The sequence below is a fragment of the Apis laboriosa genome, unplaced genomic scaffold (assembly GCF_014066325.1).
Source record: "Apis laboriosa isolate Shangri-la unplaced genomic scaffold, ASM1406632v1 scaffold40_cov151, whole genome shotgun sequence".
Taxonomy (NCBI): Eukaryota; Metazoa; Arthropoda; class Insecta; order Hymenoptera; family Apidae; genus Apis; species Apis laboriosa.
Window position 1 is genome coordinate 3501427 of NW_025223180.1, and position 17374 is coordinate 3518800.

Below are 17374 nucleotides of genomic sequence, written 5' to 3' on the forward strand. Positions count from 1 at the left end.
ATCATTTAAATAAATAGACAATTGTTCCTTTTCAAATTTTGGTTCCAATAAAATTATTTAAATATTTTAAATGATTTATTCATTGTATTCACATGCCTTGTGCATAAAATCATTGTAAACAAAATGTTTCATAAAATGTAATAAATTTCAAAAATAAAAAATTCCTTAGAAGAATATGAAGAAGAATATAATTCTAAATATTATTATATTGTAATTAGTATTCTTAATTATTAATAATAAAATTAAAATATGTATTAATATAATTGGAATTTCGATAGGTTGAATTTCGAATTCTACATCATATAGTTTTTCAATATTCTTATGTACATAAATGTTCTAATATTTGTTAAATAATTTACATATACGTTTTTTATAAAATTTCTTGTAAGTATATATACATATATATACACTTATATATTTTTTTATTTCTATTTTTTCAAAAATATGCATGTAATCTTAAATTATCTCATTTATATATTACGAATCTCATTTTCTGAATACAAAGCATGTATTTTTAAAAAAACATTTATGATATATATAGAATGAATAGAATAGAGCTTATATATAATAACAAATTAATATAAATTTATAAAAGAAATAAGCGTCAATATCTTGATTATTATTATATATAAAATAAAAAAATGATATAAGATAAAGATAATTGCTTTTTACTATAAAGCATAAATAGTGATTATATAATCATAGTGATTATAATATATATATATATCAATTTTTATACTTTGAGAATATTAAATAACACAAATTAACTTTATATGAAGCTCTTTTGTAATTAATAATACAATTTTTTCTTTCAGATAACATATATAAATCTAGATAACAAAAAATATATATTTTACAATACCATTACATTGCTATGATTTTAAATAGATTGTTATGTTCATGTAGATTACATAGTAATCTTTGCAATGAAAAGTATAAAATTGCATCACTCTTCTCGTAAAACCGTTAAACATTTTTTGAGCAATTCCGCATGTGCCTAGAAACAAAAATATTTTTACAACAATGAACAATTATATAAAAAAAAATAAAAATGAAAGATAAAAAAAGATAATGAAAGAAATATGAAAACATCTTTACTTTTGCATGTTTTATTTCAAGTTCTGTTAATTCAATCAGATTCTTTCTAAATGCAGTTACTCTCCTCGTTTTAAAATCCATTAGCTCTATAATATAAATTAAAATATTATTTATGGCTATTTATTAAATAAATTAAAAAAATATGTACAAAATATTTTATTTTTTACCTTCTTTTCCTTTTTCTGACATTTGTTCAAATTTTTCACAGGCTTCCGTTTGAGCTTGTTCCGCCTAAATTAACAAAACCGAAAATAATTATAAATAAATAATACCATTAATTTTAACAATTATATATTTTGCATCAATATATAATAGATTTTTTTTATTCTTTTATATATAGATACTTTATACAAAGAAATAAAAACATGCAATTATTTTAATTATAACGTTATTTATATTTTTCACAATTTTATTATAAAACATACATTTTCAACATTTGCTATTCTTTCTCCTTTTTTATCTTTTTTTTTTATAAAATTTTTAGATATTTTAATTTTTTTTATTTGAAATTAAATAAAATCGATATAATAAAAAGAAATATTCATGCAAATCTATTTCATGCATGTTTAATGAAATAATAATCTAAAATTTTAATTACAATTTTCAATTTTTCTTTCTTCCTTTAATATATAGTAACCATATTCATTCTATAAAAATATTATTGTTTACAAAAGCATAGTTTAATCATTATGCAATTTATAAAATATTTTATAGTTTCAATAAACATTATTATATATAATTTTTAAAATAAAAAATATTTGAAATCATTATATACTACATTATATACAACAAGGCGACAAACATAAAAATGGAGAAAAACACACCTCAGCAACCTCCACTGCCTTGATAAGCAAAAAAATTAAATTTATAGTTAGATGCTAATAGTATTTTATAATATATATATATATATATATATATATATATATATATATATANCATGTACCATTTATTATTGTTATAATGTTATAAATAATATACTTACAGCATGAACATCTTTATTTTTGGCACGAGCTTTCTCAAGAGCACGATTCGCAGATTCATATGCATGTAAAGCTTTTAATCTCCTAAACAAAAGTCGTTTAGCTGCGGCTGTATCTCTCATGTAATAACGTAGAGTGTCTGATAATTTTAAATCTTCGTCAGATGCTACTCGTCCCTCTACTTTCTATTAAATTGTAATATTAAAAATATAAATATGAATAAAAAAATTAAATAAATTAAATTATAAAAAATCTTACCCTTAATTTCTCAAACATTTCTGCAATTTTTGTTAAAAATCTCTCTAATTTACCAGTATCAGTTGTAGCTAACTGCAAAAGATTTGTGGAAATTTTAATATATGAATCTGCTACATCTTTATGTTTGGTTGTCTGTCGATCTGCACGAATTGTTGCTTCTTTTAGATTATGATGATAAGTTTGTAAAAAAGACATTTCTTGATCAAAGAAATCATTAACATCTTTTACTGTTGCAGATAAATAATATTCATCTGTAGTAGTGGAAAAAGATTTTACTAAACCACCAAACATTTCCATTTTATTTTTTCCTGAAGAAACAAAATATCTGTATTTTTTATTCATATTATACAGATATTATATTATACTATATAATATTATGTTATATAAATTTAATAATAAATTTTGATAAATTTTATAAAATGAAATTCTTCTTAAGAAAAATTAAGAAGTTTATTTTTTTTATATGAGTTTTTTTTACCTCTTACACAAAGATCTTGATCATATTCCAGAAATACTCTTAAATTATGATCATTACGAAAAACTGGATGATGTGCTAATCTAGTTAAAAACATTTCATGCATAGCAACAGTTTTTTTAAATGTTGCCAAATATTCACTGTAAAAGAAAAAATGTCAATATATAGATTTATATATCTCATATAAAATGTATTTATGCTGGAAAATATTTTAAATTACATATATTTTAAAGTTACTGTATATAACTTACGCTTCCAATTCTTGTTTCATTTTATTAAATTCTTCACGTGTCATATTACCCTCACCCTCTCCAAGTTTTTGTAATTTTTCACGAGATGCATCAAAGTCTGGTCGTGGTGGACAAGGAGGAATCTAAAAATTTTTTCTAATATTATTAACAATTGTAATTATATACTTAGTATAAAAAAAATACTTAATATACATACAATATATCCAGCATATTCTTCATTTTCTTCAAATCGGTCATGTAACCAAACAAATTCTTCATGTTGTCTTACAACTAAGTTATCTGGTTTTTGAAATTCCGGTAATGTAGTTGTTGTATGTACAGTAAATTTTACTTTATCTTTTTCACTAAGAGCATCTGAAATATCCACTTGTAATGACTTATCAGAAAGGTCTACATTGTCAGCATGAATTGTCTGTAAATATAAATGAATAAAATTAGAATTAGAAATAGAAATTATTAATATTTAAAAAATAATAACATAAACGATAAATTTATATATAAAAAAAAATAAATTTTCTATTAAATGTCACTTATAAAGAATATTAAAAAGAAAATTTAAGTACCTTTTTAGCAGGAACGTTATTTAAAATGTCGGCAGTATCACATATGCCGTCCTGAAACATTTTATTTAATTAAAAACTATGTAGAAAATATTTATAACAAAATAAAATTTAAACTGCACAGTATTAAATTCGTTGAAAAAGCAGGTCGGTGGATAAGTGATAACAGGTTCCACCTACCATCATGGCGTCCAAGCGTCTCTGACACGTTCTCAATTTTATAGCATTCAACTATAAGAATTAAACCGATAACAATTTTAATTGTAAAATTTAAAAATTCATCTTATACATTTAAATGAAATTATTTTCTTTTTATTTATATATATATATATATATATATATATATATATATTACATATTATTTTCATCAATATAAAATTTATTATTAATAAAATGCACAATCGATTTAAAAATGTCAAAATGTGATATATTTAAAATATATATTGTTAAATCAATTGTGTTAAAAATACAATAAAATATAATAAAATTTAAAAATAAAATGATGTTTTGATAAATTTAAAATTAATTTTTTATTATCAATTATGTAAATAATACGTAAATAATATTATTAAATCTTTATTAAAATACAAATATAATTTATCTATTTATGATAATCTTGCATTTCGTAAAAAATAAATATAATTAAATATATTAATTCAAAATTTCTTGTATTTTTTTAAATATTGAGATTTCTATATTTTTATATTTAAAACACAATATTTTTATGTTCACAAATCTATTGAATTTTATAAATCATTTATAATATAATAATATAATTATATATGTATATATTTTTTATAATATATTATGAAATATATATTGTTTTTTATACTTACATTTTTTTTACTTACATTATATATTTGAAAGATGATTTATTTTACAATTTTCTTATTAAATAATTATTCATATAGTTTATGTATCGAACTCTGATCTACATCTAAGTTAGTACGTACATAATCTATATTTTCAACAATTTATTTTGAAACTACGTATATGTTAGTTCCAATCAATATTTTATCATAAATTTATTTATATTATTATAATTGTTTTTATATAAATTTGAATTACATATTACTTATTTATAGTACATTGTTCTACGTATGTAACATTATATTGTATAATATAATTTCAATTTTTTTAGAGAATGTATCATAATTAATTACTATTACATTATAAATATATATGCATGTATATTATTTTAATATTTTTTAGTTTGTTTTAATATTTTTTCTACATTTGCTTGATATATGTATAGTCTTTGATATCCTTCTTTTTATTTAGGTTATAATAAAAAATAGATAAAATATTTAAATATTCATCGCTTATATAATTATATAATATTTATATAAAATTTATAATATTAAGAAATATTCTTATTATTATAAGGAAACATTCTATTAATTAAATAAAATTAAAGAATTCTTTTAATGTAAAATCAATTAACTTTTTTGTTTTCTTTAATGTTAAATTTATCATGAATGATTCTAATTATCTCAAATATTAAATATTATTTTATATGTTTCTCATAAATCTATTATATATTATTTATATCATTATTTTTTCAAAGTAACGTTTCAACAATGAAGGATCAATATGATAAATTATCATGGAAAGGTAAGTTGATAAAAAATATAATTTAATAAATTATAATTTTTTAGAATTAAATTTATTAAAATTATTAAATTTTTTTATTTTATTTTATTATATATAGAAGTACGAGATCTGTTTAGAACATGGAGAGAAGATAGTGAAAGACGAAGTAAAGATGTAGTTGATTTATGGGAGGCTAAATTAATGGGAAAAATTGATCATCTTGGCAATGAAAGTATGATAAAATGTTTTTTTTCTGAAATGTTTAATAATTAATTATTATTATACTTTATATATGTAAATTTCAAATAGAATATCTGGTTTTGGAACAAGTCTGTATAGCAGCATTGGATTGTGATCGTCATTCTTTAGCGGAATATTGCATTAAAATATTAAAGAGAGAATTTCCTAGCAGTTTAAGAGTTCATAAATATCATGCTATGCATCTCGAAGCTTTGGAAATGTAAAATTTATTTATGATATAATTATGATATACTGTATATTTATATTATATAATATAAATAAAATAAAAAATATTTTAGGTATGATGAAGCATTAGAAGTTTTGGATTCTATTATAAAAAGAGATGAAACAAATGCTGCACCAAGAAAAAGACGTATAGCTATATTAAAAGCAAAAGGTCGAATACCAGAAGCTATTAAAGAGCTTACAGAATACTTAAAAAAGTCAGTGATTAAATATAATTTTGTTTATACTTCTTATTACAATTGTGAATATATCTTTTATCCATTACAGATTTATGAGTGATCAAGAAGCATGGCATGAATTGTGCGATTTATATTTACAAGAACAAGAATATTCTAAGGCTGCATTCTGTATGGAAGAACTCATATTGCATAATCCACATAGTCATTTAATTTATCAAAGATATGCAGAAATAAAATATTCTCAGGTAATAAATTATTTGATAATATTTGAAACCTGAATTTTTTTGAAATAATAAATATTTACTTATATTTAGGGTGGATTTGAAAATATGGAATTAGCAAAAGCATATTTTTGTCAAGCTGCAAGATTGAATCCAAATAATATTAGAGCTTTATATGGTTTATTATTGGTAAGAAAAAACGTTTTACTAAAAACATATTATAATATTAAATTTTTTATGAGTTTGAATTTATAGGCATCAAATAATATTGCTACATCACCCAAATGTCCTTCTTCTAAAAAAAAAGATGCAATAAAATTAAGTGAATGGGCAGCTAATCAAATTGAAAAACAATATCAATCAAAAGTTGCAGATGAAAGTATTAAAGCATTAGAAGGATTATTAGGACAATTACAACTTGAAATTTAGGTATATAAATTTATATATATGTACATGTTTATAAGTACTGTACATATGTAAATGTATATGTAACTCTTTATATTTCAATCTATATATATATATATATATAAGAAATGAATATATATATATATATACACACACACACATATATATATATTTATTGCTCGATATAAATTTTCTTTGATAAGTGAATCCTTTAGTGAATCAAGTAAATTGGACATTAAAATGTTATTATGCAAAATAATGAAATAGTTAAGAAAGTAATTTTTAAAGATTTTTATCATAAATTAATGAAAAAAATTTATCACTTTTTCGATATATTTTCTCTTAAAGATATTAAAAATCGTTTTATTATCATTTTTAAGTCTCTTCAATGTAATCAAATCTGTAATAAATTCCTAAATGTCATTCATATTTTGAATTGCATATATGATTGTGAAAAAAATAATAATTTTAAAAAAATTATATTTTAAATCACGAATTTAAAAGAAAATAAATATTTGTTCACGTAAAATAATATTATAGTCATCTTTTTGGATTTTCTTTATTATTCTGTTCCCAAATTTCTCGTTTTTTTGCTTTTTCTACAGCTTTCTTCATTCGTTTTTCTCTTCTACTTTCATTTCGTAGTGCAAAATATTTTTCTCGGAAATCGATTAAATTAGTAGAAATTATTTCATCTGATTCCTAAAAAAAGAAATGAATTAAAACTTTTTTTAAAATAATTTTATATTTAATTATATAAAATGTTTATTTCTACATACCTTTGGATCTTTTACTTTCTTATAAGTTAATAATCTGCGACTAGTATAATTACTAAGTATTTGTTCTGAATTAGCTATTAATTCCAAACATGGATGTGTTGGTAATTGATCTTCTGAATATTGATCTCTAAAAAAAATATGTTCTATATTTTAACTTAAAAAAATAAATACTTATGATATATATATATATATAAATAATTTTTGTTAATAAATTAATATATTTTACCTAAATAAAGGAAACCAACATACTAATCTACCATTTAACTTAAGATGTTTAGCTGCAAAAGTTAGTAAATCTTTGTACATTTGAGGTAAATCATAACCAATTTTAGATGGTATATGAGATGAAGCTTGATGTTCCTCTATTACTGGATTTAATTTAGTTGTACCTATTCTTTCTGTTGCTTCTCTTATACCATAAGGTGCTATAATTAATAAACAAATTAAATTATTTATAATAAAATTCATAAGTTAATCTAAAAAATAATTATACTTACGATCAGTAATTATAGCATCTATACACATATCGGAACGCCATAAAGGATAAGAAAAATCTGATACAACTACATCAATATAATATGATCTTTTTCCATATTGACTCATATTTGTGGCAATATTTTCATCTTTTCCTCGAATCTGATTAATATTTTTATATAATAATTTGAAATAATCAATAAGTGAAAAACAAATATCTTACTTTTTGTGATATTCTACTAGGCCTTGTACGACCATGGAGCATTAAAAAATCTATATCTGTTCCTAAAGTATATCCTCCAAAATGTGAAGCAGCAACTAATAAAGATCCAGTACCAACAAATGGATCAAGAACAATATCTCCTTTTTGAACTTGAGCTTGATTAGCCATTATTAATGATAATTGAGGATCCATAGATGTATTACCAATAAATTTTCTTGTTTTCAGGGATAATTTTTGAATTAAATTTCTTTGTCCACTTGTAATCTAAAAAATTTTTTGTGATATAGTATAAGTGTGATATAGTAATAAAGTGATAATATATATATAATAAGTTAAATATATTATAATAATATAAAGATACCAACCCATCTACCAAAGAATAATTCATAAGGTTTTTCAGGAATGTTATTAGGATCTAATCCATAAAATTCTATATAACATAATGTTGTGTCTGGATTATTCAATCTTACTGGTCCCTCTAATGGTAAATAACTGAAAGACTTTTATACAATACTATTTATTTATTTATAAAGATATATATATATATATAATTTAGAATAAATTTAGAATAAATTTTCTATTTTATTTATCTAATTTAATTTTAAAAATAATCTATTTTAATTTTATAAATTTATATAGTTTAATTATATACTTACATCAATTTTTTTTATTTTTTCACTTTGTGAAAAATGTTTGCAAAATGTTTCAACTATTATTTTAAAAGATTTATGTGGTCCAGCATATTTATTAATTTCTGATATTGGATAATTTTTTAACTTACTATGCAAATCTTCAATTGTTTTACTATTAGCCCATAATTCTATGCAAAACCGTACAGAGACTGCTCTGCTTGAAATTTTGTTTGCTATATTTTCTGAAGGTAAATTAACTATCCAATATGGCTAAAACAAACAATTTGTAATATATTTATTTATAAATCATATGAATATAAATATTTTTATTTTCTTACATGTTCTTTTAATTTAGGATAGATATACATATTCATGCCAAATATATTAAGAATAGATTCCATCTCCTAAAAAAATAAACGTAAATATTTTAATTATTTTTATTGAAAAAAACAAACAAAAATTAAATAAAAAAACTACTTACAGCTTTACGAAAATCAATGTGTTCTTGAGCAAACCAAAATAGATATTTTTTCCATTGATTGTTCATTATTATTTTATATATTATTTCATTTTCATTTATACAATACTATATCTAAATTTTGATTTTAATTGTGTTAAAAATATACATATATTTTAATAATAAAATATTTTATGATGCTTTTACATAAATTAATACAACTGAGAAATTATAAAAAAAAAACATTTGCAATTGTATTATAAAATTTAATTTATTATTAATTCATTTATTTTTTTATTGAAAATATAGAATTTTTAATTTTAATAAAAATTATTATATATTAATTAAATTATAATTATATGCAAATATAAATATTATTTAGCATTAAATAATTTAAAATCCATGATCATTAACCAATGTGATCAACACAAAAAGATGCTGTTCATATTATATATACGCGCATGCTTAATCGAAATCATAGATAAATAAAATATAGTAAGTCGATTATTATGGAAAAATTATATTCTTATATTATTATCATTATTTTTCAATATATAGAATTTAAAGTATTAGTTACAGCAAAATTATTTGATTTATTTTATAATATATTACTCGGATATAAAATAAAAGTAACATTTATTTTATTGTTTATAACATACTGTACTAAGAAATTAAATTAAATTATAATATTAAAAATTTTATATACTTAATTATTATAAAATTTTATATAAATGTTAACTTTGTGAAACATTTAATATAAAACAAAAAAGTAAATTTCAAAAACGTACATATAGCAGGAAAAAGATAAGAAAGATATAAAAGAAAAAAAATATAAATATTGAGACATAAAAAGAATAAAATAAATCATAAGTTAATACATGAATATAATAATATGAATAAATATATCTTTAAAAATATATAATGTGTAGTAACTTACTTAAAATAGTCGATAAAAGAGAAAACGATTATTTCTTAATCGGTAGATCTGTAAGATTATGGCTAATAGAACAGTGTACGAGGGGGCGCTATATTCGTAGTAACATTTCTTGTTGTTCTCATTCTAAGGTGGAATACTACTCGTCACTGTTTTCTGTTGTGTTTTTAGGCTGGAATCGGACGAAAAACATGCCGTTTCGATAATCGAATGAGAAACACAAGGCTTTTAGAAAAAATTGTTGTACCTAAGTTTGAGAAAGGTGCTATATTGTAAGCGTGTGTGAATAGTGCAGGTGTAATTTAATAAGAGCAGGGGAGGCTGGCGATTTAATAGGATATTGATTTGTCCGCGACTGCCTTGCTGGCTCCATCGCACACTCGAACCAGGTAGCCATGAACGTCGATATTTTTGGGGCACTGCCTGGTGCAACGTGTCGGCCGTACATATGCCGTGCTCTAATGTGCTTGCAGGCCTGATAAAGCCCAAAATGCAGCCAGCCATTGGCGATATGTGTTAACATTATTAATCAAATTACGGGTTACAACAATTACATCTATTACAATCATCACGGCGACCAAAACGGCAACGACTACAACGATAACGGCGACGGCGGCGACGGCGGCGACGACGACGACGACGACGACGACGACGACGACGACGACGACGACGACGACGACGACGACGACGACGACGACGACGACGACGACGACGACGACGACGACGACGACGACGACGGCGACGGCGACGGCGACAACGGTCGTAGAAGTGATAACGAAGACAGTGGCAGTGACAACCACTACGATTACGGAGATAGCAAAAACAACTAGAACGATATTCGTGACGGATACGACGAAAAAGATAGTAACGGCAGTAACAACAAAGACGTCAATTACAAAAAGAAGAAAGTGGTGTTACTACTTCATTGTGGATATTTTACAGAAATTTTTATTACATTAGTTGTGTTCAATGTAATAGTTAAAAAGTTAAATGTATAAACAAAATACCTCAGGCATAATGGATACAACAAACAATGGAGCATCAGGAGGTGCAGTGGCTTGTCCAGTATGCACTCTTTATCTACGTGAGGGTATTAGCTTACAAAGACATTTGGACACTCATCCAAAAGAACAAGTTATTGAAGCTCTTATTAAAGCTAGTAACAATGCCTCACAAGTGCATCAGGCACAATTGTCATCATCAGTACCTCCAGCATCTCCGGCTATGCAATCACCCCAAAATACACCTCAAGTTGCACAGAATACTCATCTATCAGCTCAATCTCCATATCCTATAGGACCTATTTTTGAGTGTCCACCTATTGGTACTGTGATGCCACCTCAGTTTGCTTCATTTAGTTATCAACAGTTTGTAAATAATGGCACTATGATGATACCACAATACGCAATGGCTCCACAAGCTAATCAAATGATGCAAATGCTTTATAATCCATATGGTATGTACCAGCAGCAACAAATACCAACTGTTCAAATGATTTCACCAGTCACAGCCATACCTAATTCAGCTAGAGTCAGGCCAGTAATGACTATGGCTGGTGAAACAAATGGTAGAACTGCCATTGCTGTACCTGTAAATAATTCCGAGCCAAAACAAATTTTACCTGAGATTTTACCTGAATCAGAACAGGAGTCTGAACAAGTGTTACCAGATATTAATCTTCCAGTTTCTCCTCCATCATTAAATGAAGATAACTCTATGCAGCAAAATGAAAGTGAAACTAGTACAATTCAAATAGATCAAGAGGTAGAAGAAACCCATAATTCAAGTACTTCAGAGCAACATACTGTGCAAAATGAATATGATAACATTCCAAGATCAGTGACAATTACTTGTAATGTCAATGATACTACAGATGATAAAGTTGAGAGTGTATTGCCAGATATTGATGATGGAGAATCATCATGTGTTGTTACTACAGATGTACAATGTAAATCTCTTCATTATGAAGCATCAGAAATACAAGGATATGTACACAGATATGAAGATGATGATGATAACAATAAAATTATTACGCCTGAAGTATCATCAATGATAACAGAAAATGAGATTGAAAAAGCAACTAATGAAAAAGTTCCTCACAGAGAAGAAATAAATGAAAATGAAGGTACCTCTGCAGAAATGCCCTTAGAAGATACAGTAAAGGCACCAGCTCAGCGTGAAGTAGAACAATTAGAACGTCTTTTAATCACTATTATGGAAAATGAATTTAATAATACACCACAAAAAGAATCTAATTCTGAAGATGATAAAAAGAATGAAGGTACAAAGAAAAGTCTTTCTCCTAAAAGAGCAGAAAGTGTAATTCATGAAACAATCAGTAATAATTCCATTGAGCATGAACATAGTTGTGAATCTGACATAAAAATAAAACTTAGTGAAAGTTCAGAAATTGATATAGATAATGATGAAAATAAAAGTTCTTGCCTTTCATACCATTATAAAAATAGTTTATCTGCACCTGCATCACCAATTGTACGAAAGAGACCTCATAGAACTTACTCAGTTCGTTCAGAATTTAGTTCAAATGAAAATCTTAATTTTTATCCAAATAATTTTGATGCAAATACATTGCAAGATGAAGAAGATGATGAAGATGAAAAAAATGAAACAGAAGATAATTTTGATGAAGCAGATATGGAAATAGAAGAAATACCTAGCCCGCATACTCCTTTCATTAAATATGGTGAAAATGGAGATAATGTTAGATCACATACTCCATTATCTGCAAGTAGTGGTATATCTGTATTAAGAGTTCGAAAGGATCTTAGTAAACCATGTTCACCTGCATCAGTGCATTCATTTTGTCATATGGATACTAATGGTTTAAGTAATGATGAAGATAGTAATGGAGCAATGGATGAATCACCAGAAAAGGATCCTATTGATTGTTCTCAGGTTGAACAAGATGTAAAAACTGATCATTTAGAACTTTCTATATGTGAAAATGAAAAAAAAATAGAAGGAAATTCTGCATATCAATCTGGAATTACTGAACATATAAGTTCATTTTCTACAATTCATTCACAACATTCTCAGCAATCAATATCAATGGTGGATTCATATAATATGCCAAATAAAAGTAATCATATAAATTTATCAGAATCTAATGATGTTGCAAGTAGTTCTGATTCAAAGAATTTTCACTCAAAATCAATTATACAAAAGCAATCAATGGAACTTCTTAGTTTAAATGAAGATGCCCATGCAGGTCCAATGAATGTATTTGAATTTGATGGGCTTCAAATCTTAGTTCCTAGTACATTCATAAGTGATTCTTCACAAAAAGCAGTTAGTGGAACCAGTCAACAATCTATGGCAAGTAGTGAAGGTGGAGTAGGTGTAGATGAAGAAGTTAAAAGTATTAATATGAGAGCTGATGAAACTATGCCACCCAGAGGTGAATTATCAGAACAAGAAAGCAATGGATGTACAGAACAATCTGCTTGGCAGGTATGTATAGACATATTATTGACATTTATAATAAAAATTAAAAAAAAAATTCTATAATACATACATTAAAAACATTATTTTTCATTATTATTATATTATTTATTATTATATATAATAATATATATAATTATATATAATTATATATAATAATAATAATAAAAATTATTACATATATTAGATATTTTTAAAAGTTGTTTAAATTGTTATATTTTTTAAAAATATTATATTTATAATAAATTTATTTTGTGCATTTAGTTATATGCTGGTCAAGAATCATCACGAATGTCAACATCTTATGATTTAATGGCACGTGAAAGTTGGGAAGAATCTGATGGATCAGATAATGAAGTTGCAGGCCCCCTATTAGATAGCAGATCTTTAGCTACACATTTTACATCAAGTTTATTTTTAGATCGAGATAGGAAAACTCCTACAAAAAGAATGTTTAAATGTTATCATTGTCCTGAAGTATTTGATTGCCCTAAAGAACGCCGGGTACATAGTACTACTGCGCACAAAGAAGCTGGACCGAGTAGTAGTAGAGAATCTACAGATCAACCTGAAGTAAAAGATATTAAGTTATTGGATGGTCGTATGAATGCGTTTGAAGATATTTTTGTACCAGGTTTACATGTTCAACAAGTTTATCATCAACAACCAATGTTACATCAACTTCAACCACCACAATCAGCTGATGTAATTACAAAAGTAGAATCTGATCAAAAAGTTGAAACACTCGTAATACCATCAAATATTGAAGTAATTTGCACAGTTTGCAATCAACGATTTAGTAGTGAAAAATCATTACAACTACATCATAGAAGAGTACATGTTACAGAACCAACAAAGCGAATCCGTGAGAGCACTAAGTGCCAGATATGTCATGAAGAATTTCCTTCAGTTTTGTTATTCAATGCTCATTTAAAAATACACCCATTAGAATGTAGCCAATGTGGAAAGTATTTTTATAGGAAACAAAATTTCAAATTACACATGAAACGACATTTAGGAATTAAACCATTTCCATGTACTGTTTGTGACAAAGCATTTTTAACAAAACAAAAATTAGATGAACATACTAATGGTCATACTGGAAATGCACCAGTTAAATGTAATCTTTGCAATGAAACATTTCGTAGATATTCAAATTTGACTCAGCACAAAAATAGACATCATTTGAATATAAAGAAAAAATTAAAAGATTACATATGTCATTGTGGTGAGGTTTTTCATACAAAAAAAAAGTTAGCTTGGCATAAAGAAACACATGATGAAAAACCTAAAGCATGTACATATTGTAATGAAAGATTCATTCACATGGCCAGCCTGACTAGACATATGCGTCGAGCTCATAATAAAAGATTCGTTCCAGATGCTCAAAGAGAGAACGAAAATGTTGAATGTCCCGTATGTAAGTGTATTTATTTGCGATCTTCCTTAGCAGTGCATATGCGAGTTCATAATGGTGAAAGACCTTATGAATGTCAAGTTTGCTCTAAAACATTTAGTACTAAGTGGAACTTACAATTGCACAAATGGACTCACGCTGCCCGTAGCACCAAACCTTTTAAGTGTAATCAGTGTAGTGGTGCATTTTACCGACACAGTGATTATACTGCTCATATGAATTCTCACAGAAATGTGCGTCCTTATACTTGTAATTATTGTGGAGCGCAGTTCATACGAAAATATAATTGTTTAAGGCACGTAAAAGAACATGAAGAAAATAAAGCATATACATGCGATGTTTGCAACAAAACTTTTCATAGATCATATTATCTAAAAGAACATTTGCGAGTACATTCAGGTGCCAGACCATATACATGTCATATATGTGGAAAATCTAGCGGTACAAAATCCAATCATAATAAACATGTAAGAATTCATCATGCACGAGAACCTGTAAATACTGAAAATTAAAAAACGAACGAGATTTAATCAGTATCAATATTTTTAAAAATATTATTTTCCAATACTTTATCTTAATCTTTTACTTCTAATCTCTTTATGTATTTAAATTTTATTCTTCATTTAAAAAATGAAGAAAATATTAATTTAGCACAAAGTGATGAAATAAATGTAATTTCTATATATTGTATTTCTTAATTTTTTTAAAATCTCGTTCGTTTCTCTTCTTATTATTATTTCTTAGATATTTTAATACAGACATTTTAAACTTGGATTATAACTACTAGTGTTACTAGTATTCTATTAGATATAAAAGTTTAATTTGTCTTATTTAAAAAAAAAAAAACGATTTTACATTGAATTGTGCATTGTGCATTGTATGTTGCACTTCGTAAATTTTCGTCATATAGTCTGCTAAATACACTGACTGGAGACTGTAACTACTTAAGATAATAAGAAATTTTTAACAAATATTAACTGGTACATGTCTGAAGATTTGAATAACTCCCATAGAGGAAGATTATACGATGAAATGCTTTTTGCCAACTTACAGTAATTAACTATTAGATAATAATAACTAACTGATCAATATTATGAAATCATTAAGCACTTTTATGTGTTGATTGTTGTACGAAATTTTTTTACAATAACTATTTTACACAAAACATGTATATTGCGATTTTATGTACTGGCATTAAATGTGAAAAGGAACTGAAGGGCCAATATTTATTTGCGTTTAATTTATAACGCATAAGGCCTTATAAATAATTAGTGTTATTAATTATCACAAGGTAGTTACGGATCTTAATTATTATTCTTTTATATTTATATATTTTGCAAAATATACAATAATTTTTATTGCTAATTCTAATTCCAAGACTGATCGATGTTGGTTCCTCATATTGCTCTCCAATTAATTAAATATAATATAATGAAAATATAATCTATCTTAAATGATAAGCAAAATCGTGTGAAGGATTATTTGAAATTTTTGATATAGTGATACTGTAACAAATATATTAATAGTTAATTGTTTTATATTTTAATATTTGGCAGATCATGTATCATTTAATTTCTAGAGAGCAGTATGAATGAAGGAGCTAAGAAATGAAGAATCTATTAAATATAATGAAATTATATTGTACTATATGATACACAAATTTTGTTATGAAACTAAGTTTTCATAAATCGTTGCCGTAATTTAAATTTCAAAAGAATTGCATGAAATGTTTTTAATATAACTATATTGTTTCTATATTATACTTTGAGTTACTATTTTTTACTTGTTAATAATTATTTAACAAATTATCTTCTAGAATTCATGATTCTGTTTCTCTTTTGAAATCGAAGAGAAACCGTGTTTCGTTAAATATAATAATATAATTAAATATAATAATTTTTCAATATCGTCGATCAAATAGTAAAACTTATTTGCATGTATGACCAACATCGACGTCCAAATGTGCAATCATTTAGTTAAACATATGCATTCTAATTGAATGCAATTGTAGATAATGTAAATATGTATATCGGTTTTATTTTATAACTGAGCCAACAATGTGTTGGAAATTAATAATTGTCTAAAAGCGATTCGTACTCTTATGAAAATAAAAATAGAATAATTATTATCATAAAAAGAAACTATAAATCAGCAACATGTGTAAACCTTAATAAAAATTATGTATTGAGGTACTTTTTTAAATAAGTTTTTCTTTGTATTTTTATTACCAGTACACAAGTACCGTATTTTTATTACCAGTATTTGCCTCTTATTTATAAATGGAAAATATAATGTAAAAAAAAAATGATAAAACAAGGAAAAATATGTAAAAATGTGACATATAATTGCAAATTTGGCAAAAATAGTTATGAATTAAAGAAAAAATGTATAATTTATTTTTCTTTTATAAAGTAGGTAAATGAAAGTAAAGCTAATTTTAAATAAGTAATATTTATTAAAATATAAGTAATACACACATTTATTTAAATG

General features: G+C 24.8%; 4 protein-coding genes across 11 annotated transcripts; 2 read left to right on the forward strand and 2 right to left on the reverse strand.

Annotated features, from left to right (window-relative positions):
- Positions 1 to 765: 765 nt before the first annotated feature.
- LOC122715983 (sorting nexin-6) lies at positions 766 to 4522 on the reverse strand. Of its 3 annotated transcripts, none has more exons than XM_043938634.1 (11): positions 4459 to 4522; positions 3803 to 3853; positions 3626 to 3676; positions 3259 to 3474; positions 3063 to 3184; positions 2815 to 2951; positions 2337 to 2644; positions 2081 to 2263; positions 1266 to 1329; positions 1099 to 1184; positions 766 to 997 (listed from the first exon to the last, which is right to left on the reverse strand). In XM_043938634.1, the coding sequence occupies exons 2-11, from the start codon at positions 3806 to 3808 to the stop codon at positions 947 to 949; spliced, it is 1224 nt and encodes a 407-aa protein (XP_043794569.1). In that variant the 5' UTR covers positions 3809 to 3853; positions 4459 to 4522; the 3' UTR covers positions 766 to 946. The 3 variants fall into 3 exon arrangements, with proteins under 3 accessions (XP_043794569.1, XP_043794570.1, XP_043794568.1); XM_043938635.1 differs by having other exon boundaries at positions 4474 to 4491; XM_043938633.1 differs by lacking the exons at positions 3803 to 3853; positions 4459 to 4522 and having other exon boundaries at positions 3626 to 3790.
- On the forward strand, positions 4498 to 8137 carry LOC122715984 (ER membrane protein complex subunit 2-B-like). Of its 4 annotated transcripts, XM_043938639.1 has the most exons (9): positions 4664 to 4720; positions 5190 to 5236; positions 5334 to 5447; positions 5525 to 5675; positions 5755 to 5898; positions 5969 to 6125; positions 6195 to 6290; positions 6357 to 6530; positions 8003 to 8137. In XM_043938639.1, exons 2-8 carry the CDS (start codon positions 5203 to 5205, stop codon positions 6528 to 6530), a joined length of 870 nt encoding a protein of 289 aa, XP_043794574.1. In that variant the 5' UTR covers positions 4664 to 4720; positions 5190 to 5202; the 3' UTR covers positions 8003 to 8137. The 4 variants fall into 4 exon arrangements, with proteins under 4 accessions (XP_043794573.1, XP_043794572.1, XP_043794574.1 ...); XM_043938638.1 differs by lacking the exons at positions 4664 to 4720; positions 8003 to 8137 and adding an exon at positions 4498 to 4567 and having other exon boundaries at positions 6357 to 6655; XM_043938637.1 differs by lacking the exons at positions 4664 to 4720; positions 8003 to 8137 and adding an exon at positions 4601 to 4617 and having other exon boundaries at positions 6357 to 6655.
- Positions 6854 to 10594, reverse strand: LOC122715982 (tRNA (guanine(10)-N2)-methyltransferase homolog). 3 transcript variants are annotated; one of them, XM_043938631.1, is made up of 11 exons: positions 10253 to 10594; positions 10009 to 10177; positions 9096 to 9206; positions 8953 to 9018; positions 8639 to 8884; positions 8348 to 8482; positions 7983 to 8246; positions 7783 to 7921; positions 7512 to 7710; positions 7286 to 7412; positions 6854 to 7208 (listed from the first exon to the last, which is right to left on the reverse strand). In XM_043938631.1, exons 3-11 carry the CDS (start codon positions 9159 to 9161, stop codon positions 7047 to 7049), a joined length of 1404 nt encoding a protein of 467 aa, XP_043794566.1. In that variant the 5' UTR covers positions 9162 to 9206; positions 10009 to 10177; positions 10253 to 10594; the 3' UTR covers positions 6854 to 7046. The 3 variants fall into 3 exon arrangements, 2 of the variants coding, with proteins under 2 accessions (XP_043794566.1, XP_043794567.1); XR_006346932.1 differs by having other exon boundaries at positions 7188 to 7208; positions 7286 to 7428; XM_043938632.1 differs by lacking the exon at positions 8348 to 8482.
- LOC122715981 lies at positions 10595 to 17097 on the forward strand. Its single transcript, XM_043938630.1, has 2 exons — positions 10595 to 13476; positions 13732 to 17097. Exons 1-2 carry the CDS (start codon positions 10996 to 10998, stop codon positions 15394 to 15396), a joined length of 4146 nt encoding a protein of 1381 aa, XP_043794565.1. The 5' UTR covers positions 10595 to 10995; the 3' UTR covers positions 15397 to 17097.
- The last annotated feature ends 277 nt before the right edge of the window (positions 17098 to 17374 follow it).

Coding starts and splice junctions, on each gene's coding strand:
- LOC122715981 (XM_043938630.1), top strand. CDS start 10,996: ATGTATAAACAAAATACCTCAGGCATAATGGATACAACAAACAATGGA. Junction 13,477..13,731: donor CAGAACAATCTGCTTGGCAG/GTATGTATAGAC, acceptor TTGTGCATTTAG/TTATATGCTGGTCAAGAATC.
- LOC122715983 (XM_043938633.1), bottom strand. CDS start 3,685: ATGTTTCAGGACGGCATATGTGATACTGCCGACATTTTAAATAACGTT. Junction 1,330..2,080: donor AAAATAAAGATGTTCATGCT/GTAAGTATATTA, acceptor TTGTTAATTTAG/GCGGAACAAGCTCAAACGGA. Junction 998..1,098: donor TTGAAATAAAACATGCAAAA/GTAAAGATGTTT, acceptor TTTTGTTTCTAG/GCACATGCGGAATTGCTCAA.
- LOC122715984 (XM_043938638.1), top strand. CDS start 5,203: ATGAAGGATCAATATGATAAATTATCATGGAAAG. Junction 5,448..5,524: donor TGATCATCTTGGCAATGAAA/GTATGATAAAAT, acceptor AATTTCAAATAG/AATATCTGGTTTTGGAACAA. Junction 6,291..6,356: donor CTTTATATGGTTTATTATTG/GTAAGAAAAAAC, acceptor TTGAATTTATAG/GCATCAAATAATATTGCTAC.
- LOC122715982 (XM_043938631.1), bottom strand. CDS start 9,161: ATGAACAATCAATGGAAAAAATATCTATTTTGGTTTGCTCAAGAACAC. Junction 7,922..7,982: donor CTAGTAGAATATCACAAAAA/GTAAGATATTTG, acceptor AATATTAATCAG/ATTCGAGGAAAAGATGAAAA. Junction 7,209..7,285: donor AGAAAGTAAAAGATCCAAAG/GTATGTAGAAAT, acceptor TTCTTTTTTTAG/GAATCAGATGAAATAATTTC.